This window comes from Pimephales promelas, chromosome 10 (assembly GCF_988280905.1).
Source record: "Pimephales promelas chromosome 10, fPimPro1.hap1.1, whole genome shotgun sequence".
Lineage (NCBI taxonomy): Eukaryota > Metazoa > Chordata > Actinopteri > Cypriniformes > Leuciscidae > Pimephales > Pimephales promelas.
Window position 1 is genome coordinate 26,494,954 of NC_142778.1, and position 21,428 is coordinate 26,516,381.

Sequence of the window (21,428 nt, forward strand, 5' to 3'; positions counted from 1 at the left end):
AACGTTACTTGAACATGCGTTGTTATTCGCACATACCTCAAGTGTCACTTCAATCTAGATATATTATATATCTATCTAATATATTACAATATATTTTTATAATATACCAAGTATTTTCTTTGTTCATTTGAAGCTATTTTTATCAAGGCCTTTTATTTTGAAACACGCTAATTACGTCACTAGAGGTTGTTGCTGTTATGCTGCTGAGTGTCAAACTCGCGTGATTGTTTTGGCAGGATGGCCGCCCCTCTCAGTGACAGCAATCAGAGACCACTGCAGAATGCCATGAAGCTTGTAAAAGTGGCCATTCAGCTGGACACCAGCAACAAACACAAGGTTGACATGTTTATATCTTGAAACCTGCATTGTTTGATCCAGATATGGTCATATTTAGCCAATAGCTGCATGCGAGAGCGACGTCATTTATCAGCGTAAACATTGATAGAAGCTGATGATCATGATTTCTCAAAAAAACTGTGAGTCCAGTCGATCGTGTCCAAAATGTGAACTTTTTTCAATGAAGTACGGATAAAAATTTTATTTTAAAATACTGATACTTTCTTGGGATACAATCATATCAATGGTGATTTGCATAGTTTACTTTTAGATATTATTAAATAAATCTAATTAGCAGCTAACGTTACCTGTTTCCGAATCACCTGATCTCAGAGTGTTTAACGATTAATCGGAGCTGGTTTGAGCTTACATAGACTGCAGATTTAGATAATACATGATGTTGTCCTTCTCTCTTTGAGGGGTGGCGTTAGATGTGGCAACTCGAGATACCACAGAAGTTCAAAAGGACATCTAGCAACAAATCTTAAATTTAACAGGCACTGTGTTGCCGAATAGATTCAATAAAATCTTCCTGCCACACCCACTGTGGTTGTTTATTTCTCTTTATAGGAGGCATACTGTGAATACTTAAGAAGTATCAACTACATCTCCCATGCTCTGCTTGAAGAGGCCGCGTCTACACGTAAGTTATTCACACTTAAAAACTGCGTTATGAGAGTTCAGAAATGTAACGTTACTACAGTTACACATCCTCCAACACTTCTATTCAAAAGTGATAAGCGTTTAGCCTTCAACTGTCATTTCACAATACATTTTATTTCCTCTATGACAGTCATTGTCATGTGCTGTGACCCGGCTTCCTATTTCAAGAGAGAACTGGAGGACTTTAAAGGAAGAGATTTGATGTGTCACACAATGTTATGTGCTTCATCATCATCACATCAGTGAATTTGATTGACAAGACACACAGTCCTTTTTGTGGATTAAAATATGCTGTATCTTAAGTGGAAAAGATTGCGTTAAATGGTTCCTAAAGCTCTATTAAGATAAGGCTAGATCTTCTCACATTGGTTCATGATTAGCTTTTCAGGTCCATGCAGAGTAACCTGATTGTTTAAGGCAAGTTCACAACGCACCATCAGGAATCGGTTTTGTTGTCATGCTGAATCGTAATTTGAATGTTTGAGAAGTTACGTCCTGGGGCCAGTTCCATAAACATAGCCATTATGTTAAGACAGTGTCTTAAGTACTAGTTTTTTACTAGTTACTAGCCAGCATTGACCAACTAGCACTTAGTTAGTGGTAATCAATCTTACTGCTCGGTATCAAATTAGACCAATGTACGTTTTGATGTAACTAACTTGAAAAAGTTATGAACAGTCTTAAAGAAAAAATTGGATGACTAACTTGTAAGACTAGTCTTAGCAGTTTATGCAACTCGCCCCTGTAATCTAGTGACTGTCGGAATTGGTCTGCGTCTGTTGGTGCAGTGAATCATAAACTGACTCACTTCAGACCATCAAATTGTACCTTTTTTTTTTCTGGATGAGCTACTAAATATAAATTATGCACTTCCTCTTGCAGTGGAAGGAGAGATGGAGTCGGTGGAATTAGAGAAGATGGTGAAACTGGTTGAGCAATGTTTGGAGAGGGTCAAATCATGTATAATAAGGAAGCAAGAGTCCCCTACACCTGCCACCTCCTCCACTTCTCTGTCCGATCCCAAACAGACCACCATTCCAGCTATTAATGCATTAAGTGATCTCGAAATATCAGGTGAGCCTATTTTTCCTGGTTTTCAATCAGGAGGTCCCTGAAGTTGCAACTTCCAATTTATTTAACATATAGACATTTATTTCAAAAATATGATTTTTAAAATTTTAAAACATTATTTCAGGATAATGTAGTCTCTTATGCTTACCAAGGCTGCATTTATTTTATCAAAAATACAGTTAAAAAATGTAATATTGTGAAATATTATTACAACCTGAAATAACTGTTTTGTAATTTAATGTATTTAAAAATTTCATTTAATCCTGTGACAGCAGCTTTAGTCTTCACACGGTCTTTCAGAAATGATTCTAATATGCTGATTTGATACTCACTTATCAGTGTTGGACACTGAAGACTGGAGTAATGGCTAATACAAATTCAGTTTTGCATCACAGAAATAAATCATATTTTAAAGTATATTGAATTGCTGTTTTTTTTCTGTAAATGCAGTATATATATATGTATATATATATACACCGTATACTTAATATTCCAAACTCTTCTCTTTGTAGAAATTTCTAATGAGCCGGGATTGGTTTCTGTGACACAACAAAGTAAGCAACAGCCCACCAAACATCGCAGAGTCCTCTCTGAGGGAGGGGTGGCAGGCTCCCCCTTTCTGCCACCTGAAGTCTTCCAAAAGTTTCAGACAGTTGAGTCACAAGACAACCGAAAGTGAGTCAGTAATCCATTGACATTTTCATAAGCACTGTATATATACCAGCAGAATGTGTAGGAACTTATGTAACGATGGGTACAGAGTCCCAAAATCCATTGATCATTGAGTTCACATCTTGTTCCCAAAGATATATTATGAAATCTAATACATTCAAGATAACAAACAAAAACAAGATATACGTAACACTGTAACATGTTAACATTTAAAATAGTGTTAATATAAAAATAATTCTCACCACATCATAGCTCTACATTTAATAATAGAGTAAACCCTATGATTTAGTCACCCTTGAGCCATCCTAGGTGTATATGACATTCTTCTTTCAGACGAATACAATTGGAGATATATCTGAAAATGTCCTGGCTCTTCCAAGCTTTATAATGGGATTGAATGGCGATTTCTGTTTTGAGGTCCATCAAAGGGCATCTATCCACGATAAAAGTGCTCCACATGTCTCCAGGTGGTTAATAAATGCCTTCTGAAGTGAAGCAATGTGTTTGTGTAGGAAAAATATCCATATTTAAAACTTTATCGACTAAAATAACTAGTTTGCGGCAGATGGCTGTATGCTTCGACTTCGGCCATCTGCCAGAAGCTAGTTATTTTAGTCGATGAAGTTTTAAATATAAAATTGGATATTTTTCCTACACGAACCCATCGCTTCTCTTCAGAAGGCCTTTATTAGCCAATTAACCAAGCAATTTTTTCATGGATGGATGCACTTTGGACTTTTATGACAAAAATATATGGCCATTCCTTGCCATTATAAAGCTTGGAAGAGCCAGGACATTTTTTTTTAAATAACTCCGATTGTATTCGTCTGAAAGAAGAATGTCATATATACCTAGGATGACTTTAGGGTGAGTAAATCATGGGCTAATTTTCATTTTTGGGTGAACTAACCCTTTAAGAAACCAATTTTTTTTTTATTCTGGATGATGCCTCTGTAAGAGAAAGAGCCCAAGACATAAAGCTTTTCCTTAATATCTAAATTATTACAAAAGATTATCATTATTTTTATCCGCTATCCACAACATTTAAGATTAGGTTGTTCATCACTGTTATTTTTTTTTTAAATCAGGGTTCACATGGTTCACATTAGTTATGTGTACTGTACTTCCTGTGGCCCCAAGCCTCAACAATTGATCTTTCAAGGTTATCAGTTCTGTGATAGAGAACAAATCTATTCTGCATCCATATACAGGAAGTCAATAGTACATCACATTCTTTTAGTCTCACTAAGAGCTGCCACTAATGCACAGAATGTTCACAATAATAAGTTTTTGTATGTGTATGACAGGGAATTAACGCCTATTGAAGAAGCGTCACGTCTGAACCAGAAACTTAAGGCTAATTATGAAGCACGACTGGCAAGACTTACCCCTGGTCAGGCCACACAAAAAACCTCATTGGTAAGTTTAGAAAAATTAAATGTGAGTTTGTATTAAAAAAAAAAGCAAAAACAAATAAATAAATCTTAGACTATAAAAAAATACTATGCTTGTATGCTCTACTCTTGGAAATTATTATTAAAAAAAACCACATATACATACATACAAGGGCCCCTAAAATAAAGTGCCATAGTGCCTTCTTGAATCTGTTTCTTTTTTTCTGCTGTATTTTTTTAATATATTTTTTGGTAAATAATTATAAATCCATTAAATTATGAAGAAAAGGGAATTAGCAAAAAAATAAATAAAAATGAATAGAGGAAAAATAAAATTATGAAAAAAAAAAATGATTAATGAAATAGATCCAGGAAGGTGAGGAAAAAATGTTCCACACTGTGTTTTTTCCAATCTTGTGGTTCAACGCATTCATAATATATAAAATTTCGTATGTGTAGAAAAACTATAAATGGTAACACTTTACAATAGGGTTAACTACATTTGTTAACATGAACCAAGAATAAACAATACATCTACAGCATTTATTAATATTACTTAATATCAATTTCAACATTTACTTATACATTATTAAAATCAAAGGCACTTTGAACAAACAATGAGCAGCTGGATTTTTACTAACATCTACAAGGATTACTAAATACTGTAACAAATGTATTGCTCATTGTTAATTCATGTTAGTTACTAGATTAACTAATGTTAACCAATTATCCTTACTGTAAAGTGTAACCCAAATTTGACCTTATTTCGGATGTTTACGCACCATGACCTTTTTATTGTGCGCATGCGTATAACACCTCTGACGCCACACCTCTTGTTTTAAATGGCTTTGCGCGATTCACTAAGCTCACATGTCCATGTGCTGTTGCTGTGACTTCTGAAGTGAATGTGGGATCCAGTTAGGTGTTCAGGGCGACGGATTGGCCGCACATAGATAAAGACAATTCATATTTCGTCTGCGGTCGCTATCATAGTTTAATAGCGCAGTTCGTTGCATGGCAGGTTCTTTCGTATAAGTTTTGTCAAACACAGCGGACATTGTGCAAACATTGTGTCCAGTCCAGTTTTCAAGAATGATGCGGAGACACAGAGAAAAAGCAATGGATCTTCGTTTATACTGGAAAAAGCTCAAGACATTCTGGAAGGTTCGTTTTGATTTATTCATTTAACGTTAACTTACGTGGCGAGGGAAAAAAAGTAACGTTAACGTTAACTGGTTCTGTTCAAAATAAGCGGCTTCCTTTAACGGTTTGGAGGGAAAAACGTTGGTTACTTTGTGTAACGTTATGCCAAAATCATAAATCTTTGCCTAATGAAACTCAATATTGAAAAATAATATTGTAAACTTGGGTGACGTTACCACTTTAAAATAAGGTTTCATTAGTTAACTAACCTTATAGTAACGTTAGTCAATCTTTGTCAATGTTCATTTCAACATTTATTAATACAAAAAACTAATACAACTAATACATGTACTAATACAAAAGTTGTGTGTTAACATGAATGTACTGTTAAGTAACAAAAACAAACAATAAACAGCTGTTAAAAAAAATAGTTCATGTTAGTTAAACATTTACTAATGCTAGCAAATGAGACCTTACTGTAAATTGTTACGGAAAGATGACATGTCATGCTGTGACATGATCCATCTAAAACAATTTTGACTGACCGCATTTTGCTAAGTCTACTTTTAAAAGTCCATTATTGATTCACTTCATTAGGTTAATTTGTTAATTGGCAATACTTTTTTATATATTTGAAAGTTAATTTGGCATAAAATCTATAGAGTAAAACAAAAGTGTGATTTACAAATAGGTTCGAACTGTTGAACAGTTATGGACAGAAATAGTTTAGTTTTTGTTAATAGCTATAGTGGATGTCCCTGCAAACTGAATGATCACTGTTTGCTGTGAGTGTTTTAACTCAGTTAAATCTGGTGGGATGCTGCACTATAGTCATGAAACTTTCTTCAACTTTTATTCTACTAATGATTAAATGGCAATAATCAAAGTTGAAACTGAAATAATTACTTGTATAATAATCTTTATTTTTTTTCTTTATACAGACTCTCTCACTTCAGAGGCAAATGATGGAGAATCTTATAATAGCCAAAGCAAGACAAGATGCAGTATCCTTTATGGTTTCCTGGGCTGTGGCTTTTATTAAAGTCACCATGAACTAAAAATGGACAAATCTTCGTTTTTTTATATAATATTGCAGTGCTATTATAAATCTTTTATCCATGCACATTAAATAATAATAATAATGATAATTTTAACCCATCCTCTTTGTAGCAGCCTCTTCTCTGATAATGTGTTCACTGGCTACAATTATTATTATTATTTTTTTTTCTCATTAAAAATCCGTTTCACTTGAATATGCGTCACAATAGGGAAGAAATTTCTGTTAAATGCCAATTTCAAGGTCTGGTCTTAGACCTTTTGTGCTTTCTCTGCAAACCAGAGGTTTCTATTAATCACACTGTTAAAGCTCTGTGTACGTTTTAAAATTGAAACACACTGCTTGCAATTCATGAAATATCCTTTTCAAAATGTAACATCATTTCAACAAATTACTGAAAGCTTAAGTTAAAGCACTACAGCATTTATACAAAAATATGTTAGTTTAAACAATGTATATGGTTATACAATAATGGAAATTGTCACTAATTTCTCACCCTCATTTCTTTCCAAACTCCAGACTTTCGTTGATCTTCGGAAAATTATTATTTTTTTGATGAAATCCGAGAGCTTTCTGTCCCTCCATTGACAGCTATGCAACTTTTTGTTTTGTTTTTTTAAGAGACAATAGTTTTATATGATGAATAGATTTAATTTAGATTTAATTTATTTTTTGTTCTCATACAAACATTGATCAACTCACACATCAGTTGTGCTAAACAGATGGTCAAGCTGGTTTGAATGACATGCGAGAACCAATAAAGTTCATTCTCGTGTGTCAGCGAACATAAACTGATGCTCAACTGAACTGAAAGCGCAAACATGGTGCATAATGAGGTTGAGTAAATAATGACAGAATTTTCATTTTTTGGGTGACATTTCCCTTTAATCGATGTGCTGTGAGCAAAGTTAGCTGCTTCTGATTTTTCTGAATGTGGTAATTTTTCAAACTGTTGGGAGTTTTCCTGAGCGCTTGCAGCTTCAAAGGAAAATGGAGGAGAGGAGACTTCGGCTGCAGGAAGAAGCCAACAGGTGAGCAGCTTTTGACCCGTGGGCCAGATGGACATTCATAATGTTAAATTGCACATGGAGTGTTATGAGTTTTGCATATTATGTTTCTTCTTCCTTTAAGCCATTTAATGCTCAATTTTCTAGAATTTTAATGTTAATTTCTATGCATGAAATTGCACTTTTGCAGGCGGTTTGCAACCTGTGGGACCATTACACCTGAGGAACAAGAGCAGCGAGTTCTGTATGCAAGTGTGCTTGAATATGAGCATGATCATGTAAGTATATTCATATTGTTGTGTTGATTGGTTTTAGACACTTTATGTATCTTTGTGCATCGGTTTGTCAATATCAGGACCTCGTCAGTATTTCTTTCACCCTTGTATTGATGGACAGTGTTACATTGTGTGAGAGATTATTTGCTCCAAGTGAGAATGTTAGTGTGAAATTGAACACCGTATATGTCAATGTTGTTTTCAATAAAAAATATTTGCACAAAGCAAGCCGATCCACTTCTCCATGTTGATAAGATTAAAATAATGGGACAAAAAGGAATCAAGAGATATTTAAAATAGATAAAAATGTGTGATTAATTGCAAGTTAACTATGACTTTAATGCGATTAATTGCGATTAAATATTTTTATCATTTGACAGCACTAATTTTGATATATTTTAAAATGTAATTTATTCCTGTGATGACCAAGAAAAAATTTCAGCAGTCATCACTCCAGTCTTCAGTCTCACATGATCCTTCATGTAAATATAAATTTATTGATTTGGTGCTCAAGAAATGTTTGTAGGTAATGGGAAGAACGGCATCCTTGCCGACCCCAAGTTTTGACATTTCTTCTCAATTATGTATAAATAATGGTTTCATTGGTTTAATCATAGGAATGGCCAAAAATTTGGAAGGCTAAACTGAAAATGAATCCAAATGATCCGACACTGGTTACAGGTCTTATCTCCTGTCTTCTCAGGTAGGTTCGTGGTGTCATCTGTAAAAATAAATGAGCGTTTCTTCTGTATCTAATGTCATCTGTTTTTGTCTTTCTTGATCCCAGCTACCCAGATCACCCAGTCATGAAGTTGCTGAAGAAGCTTCAGTATCATGTGTATAGCAGACTGTATCCCATAGTGAGCCAGTGTGTTCCTCTGGACACAGTGCCTGGTTGCTCGCTACCCTTAAAGCCATCCCGCAGCGCCCAGAGCCTGCTCCTGTTCGACAGTCATATCTCTTCACAGCAGCAGCAGAGCTCACTCAAATCTGCTCTGACACACAGCTTATCGGATGCCTCTATCTCCCTTTCACCATCCCACGACCTCAACTTAAGCGACATTAAATCCGAAACTGAACTGCGCGAGTCATCATCTCTGGCCTCCACAGATAGGGAGAACTCTTTTGAGGATCTGGAGAAGTTTCTTACTCAGCTGGACTGGGTTCCTTCTCAAAGTGGAGATGATACAGACTCTGATGTGACCTTTGGCACAACACACATGGACCTAGAGTCTCACATTCATGATCGTGAGGAGCGTGCTCTGAAGGGACATTTGAAAACCATCGTCAAAGATATTCACAATGCTATCGGTAAATATATGTTTGTTTGTTGTGTGACTGAGGCCTTAGTTGTGACTCTAGATATGTACAACGTGAGTTCAGCAATCATGGAAATCCCCTGTTATAGCCAGTGGGATCTGTAGGGTTGTATCATGCGTTTATACTGCGTCAGGGTGTAAACAACGCCATAATCCACCATAAACGTGTTTGTCAAAGGTCCTTTTGTGAAATGTACTAGTTGGCTGATTCTCTATGGTAAATGGATTTGTCTTTGTGTGAAACAGATCGCCTGCTGTCTCTGTGTCTTCTGTCTTTTGAATGTCTCAACACTGCCGTCTCTAAGGACCAATGTGTGGCCAGCATAGAGGAAGTCTTCTTCACCCCTATTTGGCGCCCTCTATTGGCACTCTTTAGGTAGGTCACAAATTGGGTGTTTTTCACAAATAATACCACCTTTCAAAAGTTTGGGGTTGTGTGAGGGCTCACACCAAAGTTATGTCAAAATGCCTGTCTAGGCGAGTCTCAGTTAACAGGGTTCCCGTGGATCCTTAAAGTCTTAAACTAGATTTTTAAAATTTAAGGTAATAAAATTTAAGCTATAAAAAGTCTTATTTTACTTATGAATGGTCTTAAATTCCGGATGACATTTTGACATGGACGTATCTGAATGCTGAACCACCTACAGGCAGTTTTACGTTTTAGTTTTATATTTAAAATACCCTTTAATTAAATTTCAAATTAGAAATAATTTCATATTTAAATATTGAATAAAATCGCATTGCATTATTTATGCAATTGTTAATATATTAATGCCGCTTGACACCTCTGCACTGCAAAGATGGATTTTGTTGATAATGATTTAATTTGACTAGTAACAGCCCTATAATGTTGTTATTCTAATATAATTTATTTGAATGTTGAATTTAAAAAAAATAAATAAAATTGTCGCTGCTGTGAACTGACCACCACATAGAATGAATATCTTTGTGAATCAGCTGTCAACAGCAGGCCTAAACCAGCCATGGTACCAGCACAAAAATGCATTAAAATCAACAAAACTTTGGGAATATCAGGTTTTTTTATTATTTATTTATTTTTTGGTCAATGTTGCACACCCCTAATGTACAGTGTTAATTTTTTCAGGTCAAGCTTTGCATAGTGGTCTATGGATTTGTTCATATATAGTAGATTCGCTCGCTCGGTCAAAATCGAGGGGTCTAGGCACTGTCCAAATAAACTTTCCTACCCACTTCAAAATGGCAGCGGGAATTCCCTTAGAAGAAGTGCTTAGGGAAGTCTGCGAGTGTGTGTATATCTAAAAGTGGAGTTAAACAACCTAGCTCCACCGATTAGGTTCAGAGAGACGTCAAGCTCAACTCACTGGCTCTGCAGTGGGCAGCCTTTCCTTGTGGTGGAAGAGATTGCTGTGTCATTCCATGATTTATGTAGTTATTGAGCAGTAGATGGCACTGCTTGTCAATTTGTATCTTATACATTTGTTCTTTAGTTACAGCATGGCTGAAAATACCATTTTCCCTTACAACTGCTCCTATTTTGTCAAAACACTAGCTGCTTTATTGGTTTAGTTAAAGAACATATTATCTTATGTGTTTCTTTTGACTCTTTAGGCGAGTGAATCATGAACGGGAGCTGGCTGTTGAGAACAGCATGCGTCTTCATCGTAATGTTTCACCTGGTGACCTTGGTGTAGCATCCAAATTGTTCCCTAGAGACACCACTGCGATGCATGGTTCCTACCCATATGAGTCGGCAGTACAGGAGTTGAAGCTTTTGTGTAGAGACTATTGTCCTCAAAAGAAACTTGAGTGTATTGGTAAGATCTCTGAGATGCTTAAAATGAAACCACAAACCCTTTCTGTGTGTTCTACTGTATGTTATTTCAATGCATACACAGAATTAAAAACGACAATGTCTAATGTGTTTAACAAACTCTCCCCATCTGCTCTGACAGACAGATAGTCCCACCCTTTAAGAAGAGATTTATTTGACTACAGATTTCTGGCTTCTAACTATTTCTCGATATTAAGCTGGGGTAGGAGAAAGAATTTTAACGAGATGAATAGCCAACATGCCATTATCTACTTCATCTTGTATTTTACTTTTTATCTTTGACTTATTTTTAAAAGTCTTGGTATGTAATAATTTTGACTTCATCTTATAATTGACATCATAATTTTGACTAAAGTGTGAAGTCATAATTTTGACTTACTATCACAAATGACTTACTGTCATAAAATAAATTATTTCAGTCGAAATCGAGTCAATTTTGAAGTTGAGTCATAATTGACAGTCAAAATCGAGATGTCTTAATTTGACACGTTATGTTTGACTTTTTAAAGTCAATTAAAAAAAAAAAATGGTCATAATTATGACTCATTTTGTCATTTCGACTTGTGACACTCAAAATTGATTTACCAAAGCTGTTTGTGTGTGTGCCAGAAATGGGCTTTTTTCGTACTTTTGTTCTTAAATGATATTACATAAATGATGTGTAAAACATATACAAAGTATGTTTCTACACCTAAAGGTTGTATATTAATGCCAATATGTACCCTTATGGTATTATGCACCATTTAGGTACAATTCCAGTATTTTTTCTGACAGCAGCTGTTTTTCATTGCAGTGAGAACTTTAAGAATTATCTGTGGCTGTGCTGAAGAGTACCGCCTCCTGCAAGAAAAAGACCCTCAACCCAAATCAGCAGCAATGTGAGTATACACAAAGTTATAACGTGTTGCTGTGACCCTTTGTCCATTTCGCTGTCATTTAAAAAAAAAAAGACAAACAATCAAGAAGCAACTTTAGTATGTTGGAGTTCAGACTTGTTTAAACACAATCTCCTGCTTGTCAGCTGGCCTTGTGTCAGACTTCATCAGACCTCATGGAGGCCAAAGCTCAGCAGGGGTCCTGTCTTGACCCTCTGGCCCCTGCGGGGCGCTCGGAGCTGACTTCCTCTCTAAGTGGGTCGCCCTGTCTGGAGCAGAGTTTGGCCTTGATGCACTTTGAGAGTCTGAATGTAGAACTGCTTAGGTCAAGTAAAATTGATCGTTATTCTAACAAAAAGGGAGCTTTTTCTTTTGCCGAGAGATACTTGTGGAACATGCTAGTTCATTAGATGTTCATACAGCTCCTGTCAGGCACATGTAGAGGGGGAGGGGGCTTTGGGTGCTTGAGCCGCTGCCTTTTTTAAAATTAATCAAAAGTACCCTTCTCAAACAAATATCAATTGATAATTATGGTGGTCAAAACAAAATGCATTTGATAATTTAAAATGACGATTTGTACAAGACTAAAGTAGCCTAAATTCACGTTTATTTTTACTTTTCTGTCAGTCTGTGTCGGTGTCGTTGCCCTAACGCGTCGCGTTGCTATTGGTTGTGTGTAACTGTCTGGCTTCGGGCTTGACTGAAGAAGTCAGACTCCGTTTTCGAAGGTCGAAAACTAATGGATGGCAGGCGCAACCGTAGCAAATGCTATGCGTTTGAAAGTGAAAATGCATAAACGTATAGGTATTCCACAATCTGCTCTGGAACCGAATGGCAATTTTTTTTTAACTTTTTTTTTCAATAATAATAAAAGGTAGTGTCGTTTCAAATAAATCAACGTATCACACATATTTTAAAATTACATAATTCATTGAAGCCTGTTTGTCATTTATAATACACCGACCAATTGTCATCTGTCACAACATGTAGCAAAAGTAGCATTAATGGTAAGTAGCAGCATATTCAAGTCACTTGAATTTTGTCTATGTAAATTGATACACTGTTTACTATTTTTCACGGTTTACTAAATTTGGTCACTACTATTTTAATGTTGTGGTTTTTTTTTTTTTTTTATACAAGTCTCTTATGCACATCAGGCCTGCATTTATTTGATCAAACATATAGAAATCATTACCACTTAAAATAATAGTTTTCTATTTTAATGTACTTTTTAAAAAAATAGTTTTTTTTTTTCTGTGATACAAAGCTGGATTTTCAACAGCCAATGATCCAGTCTTTTTAGTGTCACATGATTCTTCGGAAATCATTTGAATATTCTGATTTATTCATGTTGGAAACTGTTTTTTGAATACTTTTTTTTTTCAGGATTCATTGAATAAAAAGTTAAATAGAACAACAATAAATTAAAATAGAAATTATTATTTACAAGTGATTCACAAGTCTTTACTGTCACTTTTTAAAATTTCTTTTAAAAAAAAGAAAGAAAGAATATGTAGCCTTGATGAGCATAAAATGCTTCTTTCAAAAACATTAAAAATTTTACTAGTGTCCAAACTTTTGGCTGGTTGGGTACTTATATAGGCCTACTATACTTATAATACTACTAATACATATTTATATGCCCCTTTTTTACATTTGAGCTCCTGCCCCTGAGCAACTCTCTGCACATCCCTGGCGCTTGGCAAATAAATTGACGCTGGCGAGATTAAACTGTCACCTCTTTTTACTTGAAAAGTCTTGAATTCTGTTTTCACTGCATGAAACGGGTGTGTTCAACCAGAGTAATATCTTCCTGATGACACACTTTTTCTTGAATGTCTGTATTTATTCAGGTTTATCAGAGTGAGTGTACTTGGCTCAGATTCTCTGTGGGAAATCTCCCACAGACCTCAGCGTCTGCTCCACTCTCTTGAAAAACATCTTAAATTTATTCCTGTTTTAGCTGCAATCTCGACAGTTAAAGTGTGAGCTCACGCTAGCATCCTGCATAGGAGAAAACTGTAGTGGGACGTTATGTGGTCCTTTATGATGTTTGTACCCTCTCTCGGCCCCGCCACACCCATTAAAAAACTGATGCCTGTTCATCTGTCTCTTGCTTGCTTTCTACTAGGAAATGTGGGTAGAATGAGCACTTGCGTCATATCTGCTTGTGTCTCTTTGCATCACAGCTTGCCGAGCAGAGGCTCGCTGGTGACAGCGGTTTGGCACCCCATTACAGTGACTGATGTAGATGCTTGTTTTTAGAGCACTGTCTGCATCTCTTATACTATGACATCCAGTTTTGTTTTTCTATTAAGGTTGAACATTTAGCTTGTGTAATTAGTAGAAAATGTAGCAACTGGTGCAGAATCTGTTATACTATTTATTCTGTGCACAACACAGAAAGTGGTGCATGCAGACACTGTGTCTCGTATAGACGGGATGTAGGCTTTGAATAAACCATAAATGTATATTATTTCTATAACAAAAAATTAAATGTTAAGTTAATAATTTTTACATTTATAGTTATTTTATTTTTTAATTAATTGTCTTTTTTATAGGTATTTTTTGAATATGTATTTTATATTGTATAACATTTTTATAATAATTTAAATGTTAAATTAAGTTACATTTATATTTTATATAAATGCTATTTTCTGTTTTATAGGTATTTGAATATTTATTCTATTTTTTTTTTTTTTTTTACTTCATTTACTATGTTCTGTTGTTATTTAAAATTGTAAAATATTGACTGGATTATTTAAAGGGTTTGTTTATTTTTTTGAACGACTATCGTTTATGATTGTAATTTTGGTTACACTACCCTCGCCTGATATTTTTTTTGTTTGTTTGTTTTCGCCAGAACAATGGACCATTGCTTTCTGAACCCAAAGGCTTTGGTTCTTAAGCATTATTTGGGTGTTTTCCATGTTGTGTTTGAACATTGGTTTAATAATGATTATGCTTTATGCTAAAGGCATCAGTGATTTGCTTGGAAATGTCATTGTGAGACTTGCCCTGATTTTGCCCCGGTAGCACAGCCAATGCGCATTCTGTCTTTGTTTTGCTGTTAACTTTGTTTGGTTGTGAGGGAGAATGAATCTCCTCATGCATGCATGCATGAACATGAACAATTTAGCCATTCTCACTTTTTTTGGTTGTTTTGTTCCATTGTCTCTCCTTGCTCACTCATTATTTCTTCTCCTTTCTGGATTACATTCACTCACACTTGAATTTATATTACTGTTTCCTTCTGCACATCAGTCTTTTCCTCTGTCTATCTTTTCCTCTATCTTTGTCTTTTAAGGACAAGAGGGGGCATATGGGTATTCATTAAATTTAAATTTCCATAGCCCCTATATTTTGGCTTCACATTTATTCCGAAGTTCGTATCACCAAGCTCTTCAGCTTTTCATTAAATGCTCAGATTGTGCCATAATTTAGCCAAAACAGGCTTGAACAAGAAAATGGCTGTGTCATGCCAGCACACCTTTTTGGTGCATGAGCGTTCTTTTGATTGCTGCAGAACCAATGTTGAAACGGATGGTATGTAGAGCTATTCTCACCTGTATAAAACATATCAGGTGTCCTGCAGTCCGGCAGGAAAGGGGACACCCAGCTACTTTCTCACGCAAGTGTCCCTTCATCACATGAATCATGGGGTTTCTATATTCTGTTAATGTCCTTTATGAGAATAGTTTATCCTGGAAAGAAGCGTCATTGGATTTTTTTTTTTTTTTTATATACTTCATGTCTTGTTAATTTCTTCTATTTTCTCTTTCTCAGAGGTGCCGATGACCTATTGCCCATCCTGGCATTTGTGGCATTACGCAGTGAAATGCCTCAGCTGGTGTCTGAATGTGCGGCGTTGGAAGAGTTCATCCATGAGGGGTAAGTCCTCAATATCAAATGCCATATAATTTAACTGTTCAGTAACAGTATTCATGAATTGAATATGAACAAAGATTGCCATGCCACAAGAAATTTTGTAGAACAGAGATATATATATATATATATATATATATATATATATATATATATATATATATATATATATATATATATATATATAATCACACACACATACTGTACATACACACACATATAAAAATATGTGTATATATATATATATATATATACATATATACACACAATACATGCATGCATACAAATCTTAGAATGAAGTGACTAGTAGTATATGAGATCAATGGCAAGTAAGTCAAGTCACCTTTATTTAGAAAGAGCTTTTTACAACACAGATTGTATCAAAGCAGCTTCACAGGGATATCATGAAAATAATAGAACACAGATCAATAATATTGTAGAATATTAAATTTCCCCAACTAAGCAAGCCAAAAGCCAAGGCAACAGTGGCAAGGAACCAAAACTCCAAGTGACCGAATGGAGAAAAAACTCAGTCAGTAACCACAGACGTGTCAACAAGGAAACACTTTATATATTCACTACTGTTCAAAAGTTTTTGAAAAATCTCTTATGCTCACCAAGGTTGCATTTATTTTATAAAAAATATAGTAAAACAGTTTTTGTTGTTACAAATATAAGTTATGGACATTTCGACCAAACGGTCGACCAATCGCTACAGACTGGGCTATCAGACCAATCAGAGCAGAGTAGCGCTCAAAGGCAGGGCTTATAGAGAATGAGTCTTCTAGAAGTCATTTTCACTCTTGAGGTAATGTGTATTATGAGAAAATTAGGTCTACATGCATCAAAGTTCAAAAAGCACTTTATTATAGGAGACCTCCAAAACAAAATTGGGAACCTTTAAAAGCCCTTACAAATAGGCTTTTACACTGACTAAATATTATGCAATAGAAAGTGGCATATTTCAGACAATCTCCAAAACAGATTGTCAATCTGTCAAACTTTTGGCATCACTTTTTGATGGTGGTATGACGCTGTTTGAAAATTTGGCTTGTCACATCCTTTTAAGTGCCAGTCTTTCTGTCCTTTAGGCATGTATCGTGTCAACAGAACACGACCTCACTCGCTGCCAATAATCGTGTCAAAAGTGTCATCTATTGCAGTCTCAGATGTGTGAATAAATATTTCAGCTAGAAAAATACCCTCCAGTCTAAAATGTTGGAATAAACCCATCAAATATTAGTGCTTTCCGGTAATATGAGTCCAACTTTGACAACTTTTTATTAAAAAAATGATATTGAGCGATAGAAATCACAACCGTGAAATCTCTGTTTCTATAGGTAGCCGTTTGACCTGTTTCCTGAGTGGTGTTGTTGGGATTCATTGACCCCTCCTGTGCTCTACTCTCGCGTGTCTACTCTGACCACAGCCCTGAGCTCTGTTTATCAGTATAAATTGGACATTTTTACAGGCTGGTTAGATTGGCACTTAACAAGGAATGTTGGGTATATTCTGGTTTGGGGTTTTCTCTCCCTATAAAAATACAAATAAAATATCTTCTGAAGTTTATGATGCTCTGTGGCTTGGAACTGAGGGTGGAACTCTCTCTGCAGCGTGTGAGGGAAGTTGTGATAGGAAGTGTTCTCGTTCTTAGGCACAGTTAACAGGTTTCATTTAAATGGGTCAATATAAATGTGTCTGACTGATTTAAAGGTATAGTTCACCAAAAAAAGGCCTATTATGTAGTTTCAAAACTTTTTTTATACTGAATTGATCAAAAAGTGTGGGAATATTCCTTATGAACTCAATTGTTTTTGTTTTTTCTTTATGGTTACTGAGAGAACAATGATCTGTCTCATACTCTCTGCCTTTCTCATTTTCTCCATCACTTTATCCTCTCTTCACATCCAACATGCTGATCCTTGGCTTCAAGCTTGATCTCTCGTGTCTTAGTCTCATTAACAGATGGGTTCACTTGAAGTTGACCCCGAGTGGAAGAGATCTTGTTTTCCCTTGTGAGAAGTGCTAATGAAGTGTTTGTGTCTGCAGGTATCTGATTGGAGAGGAGGGGTACTGCCTGACGTCAATGCAGAGCGCGCTGACCTATGTCGAGTCATTGTTCTTGGGTGGGGCTCCAACCACATCTGCCAAAACCACCTGAGGTAGGTAAAGCCAATTATATAATTTCAGGTTATCTGAAATCATCTGGAAAAACTCCCACATCTGTGTTCCAAAACCTAGTGAGCTGCCTATATAGGTAGATGCATTTAAGATTGTTGGATCGATTTTATTCATTAATTTTTCTACAAATGAATTATTTTCAGCAAGAACGCATCAAGTTGATCAAATGTGATTACGTTGTTTAATGAAATGGTATGCTTCCATATGTTACAACATCTCTACAGGGTCTCTGCGGGTCCTTAAAACGTTTTTAAACCTCTTAAATAAAATTTTTGCTTTTTAATGTCTGAAAATGTCTTAAAATCTGAAATTCCCGATAAGGAGGTCTTACATTTCACGTACTGACCTTAAATTTCTTGTCCGACTCATCATTCGTTTTTTTTTTTGTTTTTGTTTTTAACAGTGCTGCCCCCATATGAAGGTAAATGAGTAGCTAAACTCGAGAGCACGTAGATGTGAATTTGAGAACTTGTACAATAAATATTCGTACGTGAACGCAAACATTTACATTCACAGCTCCGATGTGAAAACCTGTAAAATAAAAATCTGAAGTTGAACGCTGAGATTTGCACTCGCAGTCAACAGTCACAAACCTGTATTCTGAATCTGAAGCTGCAGACTGAAGCTTTTGCTACTCTTTTCGCGATATATGAGCAGGGATGTGATTTTTCCGGATTAATCCGGAATTCCGGTTTTTCCGACCTGAAAATGTGACCTACGTGAATCATGCAGATCTGTAAAAAAAAATAAAAGGGCGAGGGGGACGGGTGTCGGCTGCCGGAGTGAAAAGGAGAGGATATGAGGACATAATGGCTGACATGCGTACAGATTCTTCCTTCCTTTCCAAGTATCAACAAGGACGTACTTGCGTTCAGCTTGTTCACCTGCTCAATTTCGTACCTCAGTCGCTCTCGCGCTACTGTGTTATCGTTGTCAGTTTACAATAACATCACCGTTAGGTCCCCAGTAGGGCTGGGCGATATGTCGATATAGTTCAAATTTGCGCTATGATCCTTGCTCCAAGCAAGCTGCTGACTGCTTTTATAGATATATGTATATCGTGCATTCTATCAGTTGCAGTTCTGACGCGTCCGTCTCAACAGCAGTGTACAACGCGACAAATACTCACATAAAATATTAACGCAGAGGAATGGCCAAATCAGTTAAGGGAGTTCACAAAAGTTCATTATTTGCATGTGCTTTAAAGCCCTGCCGGTTAAACATCATTCACTGCTGATGCGCTGTTCTGAGCGCGAACACCCGACGCGCACATGCACTAAAAGCGTGTCTAACAGCGCCTGGCTGCTGGACTAAGTTATCTTTCGAGTCTTATTTCGCTAATACTCTCAAATACATGCACGGTTTACATAAGAAAATTTGGTTATGTCTGAACTGTGAAAGCAAACCGAGAAAGTTCTCCATTTTTCAAGTTCTCCACAGTTATCCATTTTACATGCTTAGAAAAGCGTAACGTTTTGTTTTGTGTCACCGTCCTAGTTCGAGTTACACTACTTGTGTAACTGTATTTAAACAGGGAAAACGTGGAGGTGTTTGGTCGCTTCTCTGCTTGGCCCATATTGAATGAACTGGGCTAGTTAAGTGCGATCAAAGTGAATCGCGCGATTGAGTGCACGCCCTTGAGACGAGAGGGGCATGTATCAGCTCGTCTTATTTAAGGGAATAACATGGTTTAATATGAAAAAGTGGTGGAGTATCCCTTTAACCTTTTTTCGTTAACTGTCACACTATACACACGTCAAAGTAGCCAGAGCGGTAGGTGAGCAAAAGAGAATTTCAGAAACTTAAATACGGACTCCAAACATTTGAGCGGTTGATGAGGTTTTTTATTTATTTTTATTTGGTTTTATGCCTTTCAGATATTCTTTCAGTTAGTAAGAACTGTCATATAGTGGGTTGGGGAAAGATTAACTAAACCAATTATTCTACTCGACAATGTCAGTCCGCTTTATTCAAGCGTTTAACTTCGCAGAGCGCAATGTCTGTACAGCTGTCACTTGCACTATGGCGTCCCACATTGAAACGCGCTCCTCTGTTTTCATCCACCACAGCTTAAATGAAACAATTGGAAGGGGAGGAATGGGCGGTTCCCCTGATCACAGACTAATGCTGCTCTTTTACCTTGACGGATGGATTACATTGACCTTGCTGAACTTTCAACTTGATTTCAAGTGAAATGGTGCAGTTTTTTTGGCCACAGGCTGAAGTTTCTATTCAAGGTTGCGTTACTGAAATAATGATAGTCTATGGTGGCTTAAGTTCTAATTAGATTACCCAATGGAGACTGTCAAACGTGCCAAAAAGTCAAACAAACTTTCAACCCCTGCCAGAGTGATGGAGAACACTTTCATTCACTTTTACTCCTGTACCAGATTGTGCTTTTAAAGTAGCTGGCTGGTTCATGTTGTTCTTGTTCATCCAATTTAATTAGAACCCTTTGTGTTTTGATTCTAGGTGCCGTAGCCAGTGGTTTTTGATAGTCCTCAGGAGTTGCTTTATCTCCTCAACTCAGCCTGTTTAGCCCCAAATCATGCCAGGGTTTAGTTCTGTTCGAATCTTCCCCACCTGCCGCATTGACGGGACTGGAGAAGGTTATGCTGTGTTTGGGTGCTACAGGGCAGGTTCATGTGGTTCAGGCCGAATGTGGTTAGAAATGAGATCAGTTGTAGCCAAAGCAAAAAAACAAAAAACAAAAACAAATAGTGCATGGGATGAAATGAGCCAGATGTTAAGAAGGGACTTGTGAAAGTGTTTTTTTATTATTATTATTATTTCTATATATTCTAATCCCATTGAATTTTTATTTTTGTTAAAATGGTATTCCCACAAACTTTTATAAAATATAAATGATACTAAAGCGCTACTAGCATTTATCATTCTGTTACACCCTATTTATTAAACATGTGCGACACTAATACAGAGTTTTTGTTGTATTTGAGCTCAGAATTTTAGCCTGAGTAGGAATAGTAAAATAGGAAGGTAGAAAAAAAGGAATAGAGCAAAATTGTCAAGTTTGGTCTTGCAGATTTTTATATGCTGAGCCGTGCATTTCTCTTGCAGGTAAACAAACCACTAAGCAGACATGTTAAGCTGTACAGGTTTTATATATTTTTTTACATATATATCTTAATTTGTTATTTAAATGCTTTTCACTAATAGTCAAAGAAATGAAATCAATGTGAAAAAAAGCTTGGATGTGCAAGAAACACTAATGCTGCTGGAATAACTGTCTTCAGTCTGATGTTACTGATGTTGAGATTTAATAAGAAATGGGTATTGTGTGTGTGTGTGTGTGTGTGTGTGTGTGTACACAAAGGCATAAATAAATATATTTATATGTTTTGTTTGAGCAGAGTTTTGTGTTTGTTGCTTAAGATCTGTAATGAATGTGAATGTAGCTTGATTCTCTTTGTCTGTAGAGACCGTATAACCATGTATTTTTTTACAAAGCCTTGTTAGAGTCTGTGTTTGATCTTTTGGGATTGGACAATGCACATGGGCATGGTTTGAAAATATATGGTATGTGAATTTTCTAACAATAAAGACATGTAATTTTGTTTGAGTGTTCCTTGCAGTCCTCCCACCCATCCTTCTTCTAATTGATTAGTTATAATCTGAAAGGGAAGGAAAACGCTGTGAGAAGCGCTTGCGCAGAGGGAGTCCAAACCGCCTGATTGTTGAATTGTTGATGTCTGGATTGTTCTGAAAGTTTCCGGGCC

At 36.1% G+C, this 21,428-nt stretch overlaps 1 protein-coding gene across 2 annotated transcripts; it reads left to right on the forward strand.

Moving 5' to 3' along the window:
• Positions 1-190: 190 nt before the first annotated feature.
• On the forward strand, positions 191-21,266 carry vps9d1 (VPS9 domain containing 1). 2 transcript variants are annotated; one of them, XM_039650482.2, is made up of 16 exons: positions 191-336; positions 907-979; positions 1,882-2,073; positions 2,583-2,745; positions 4,050-4,161; positions 6,221-6,283; positions 7,315-7,367; positions 7,534-7,621; positions 8,236-8,321; positions 8,406-8,929; positions 9,184-9,313; positions 10,528-10,733; positions 11,544-11,628; positions 15,412-15,516; positions 17,560-17,672; positions 20,164-21,266. In XM_039650482.2, the coding sequence occupies exons 1-15, from the start codon at positions 238-240 to the stop codon at positions 17,669-17,671; spliced, it is 2,091 nt and encodes a 696-aa protein (XP_039506416.1). In that variant the 5' UTR covers positions 191-237; the 3' UTR covers position 17,672; positions 20,164-21,266. The 2 variants fall into 2 exon arrangements, with proteins under 2 accessions (XP_039506416.1, XP_039506418.1); XM_039650484.2 differs by lacking the exon at positions 20,164-21,266 and adding an exon at positions 19,761-20,157.
• Positions 21,267-21,428: the final 162 nt, after the last annotated feature.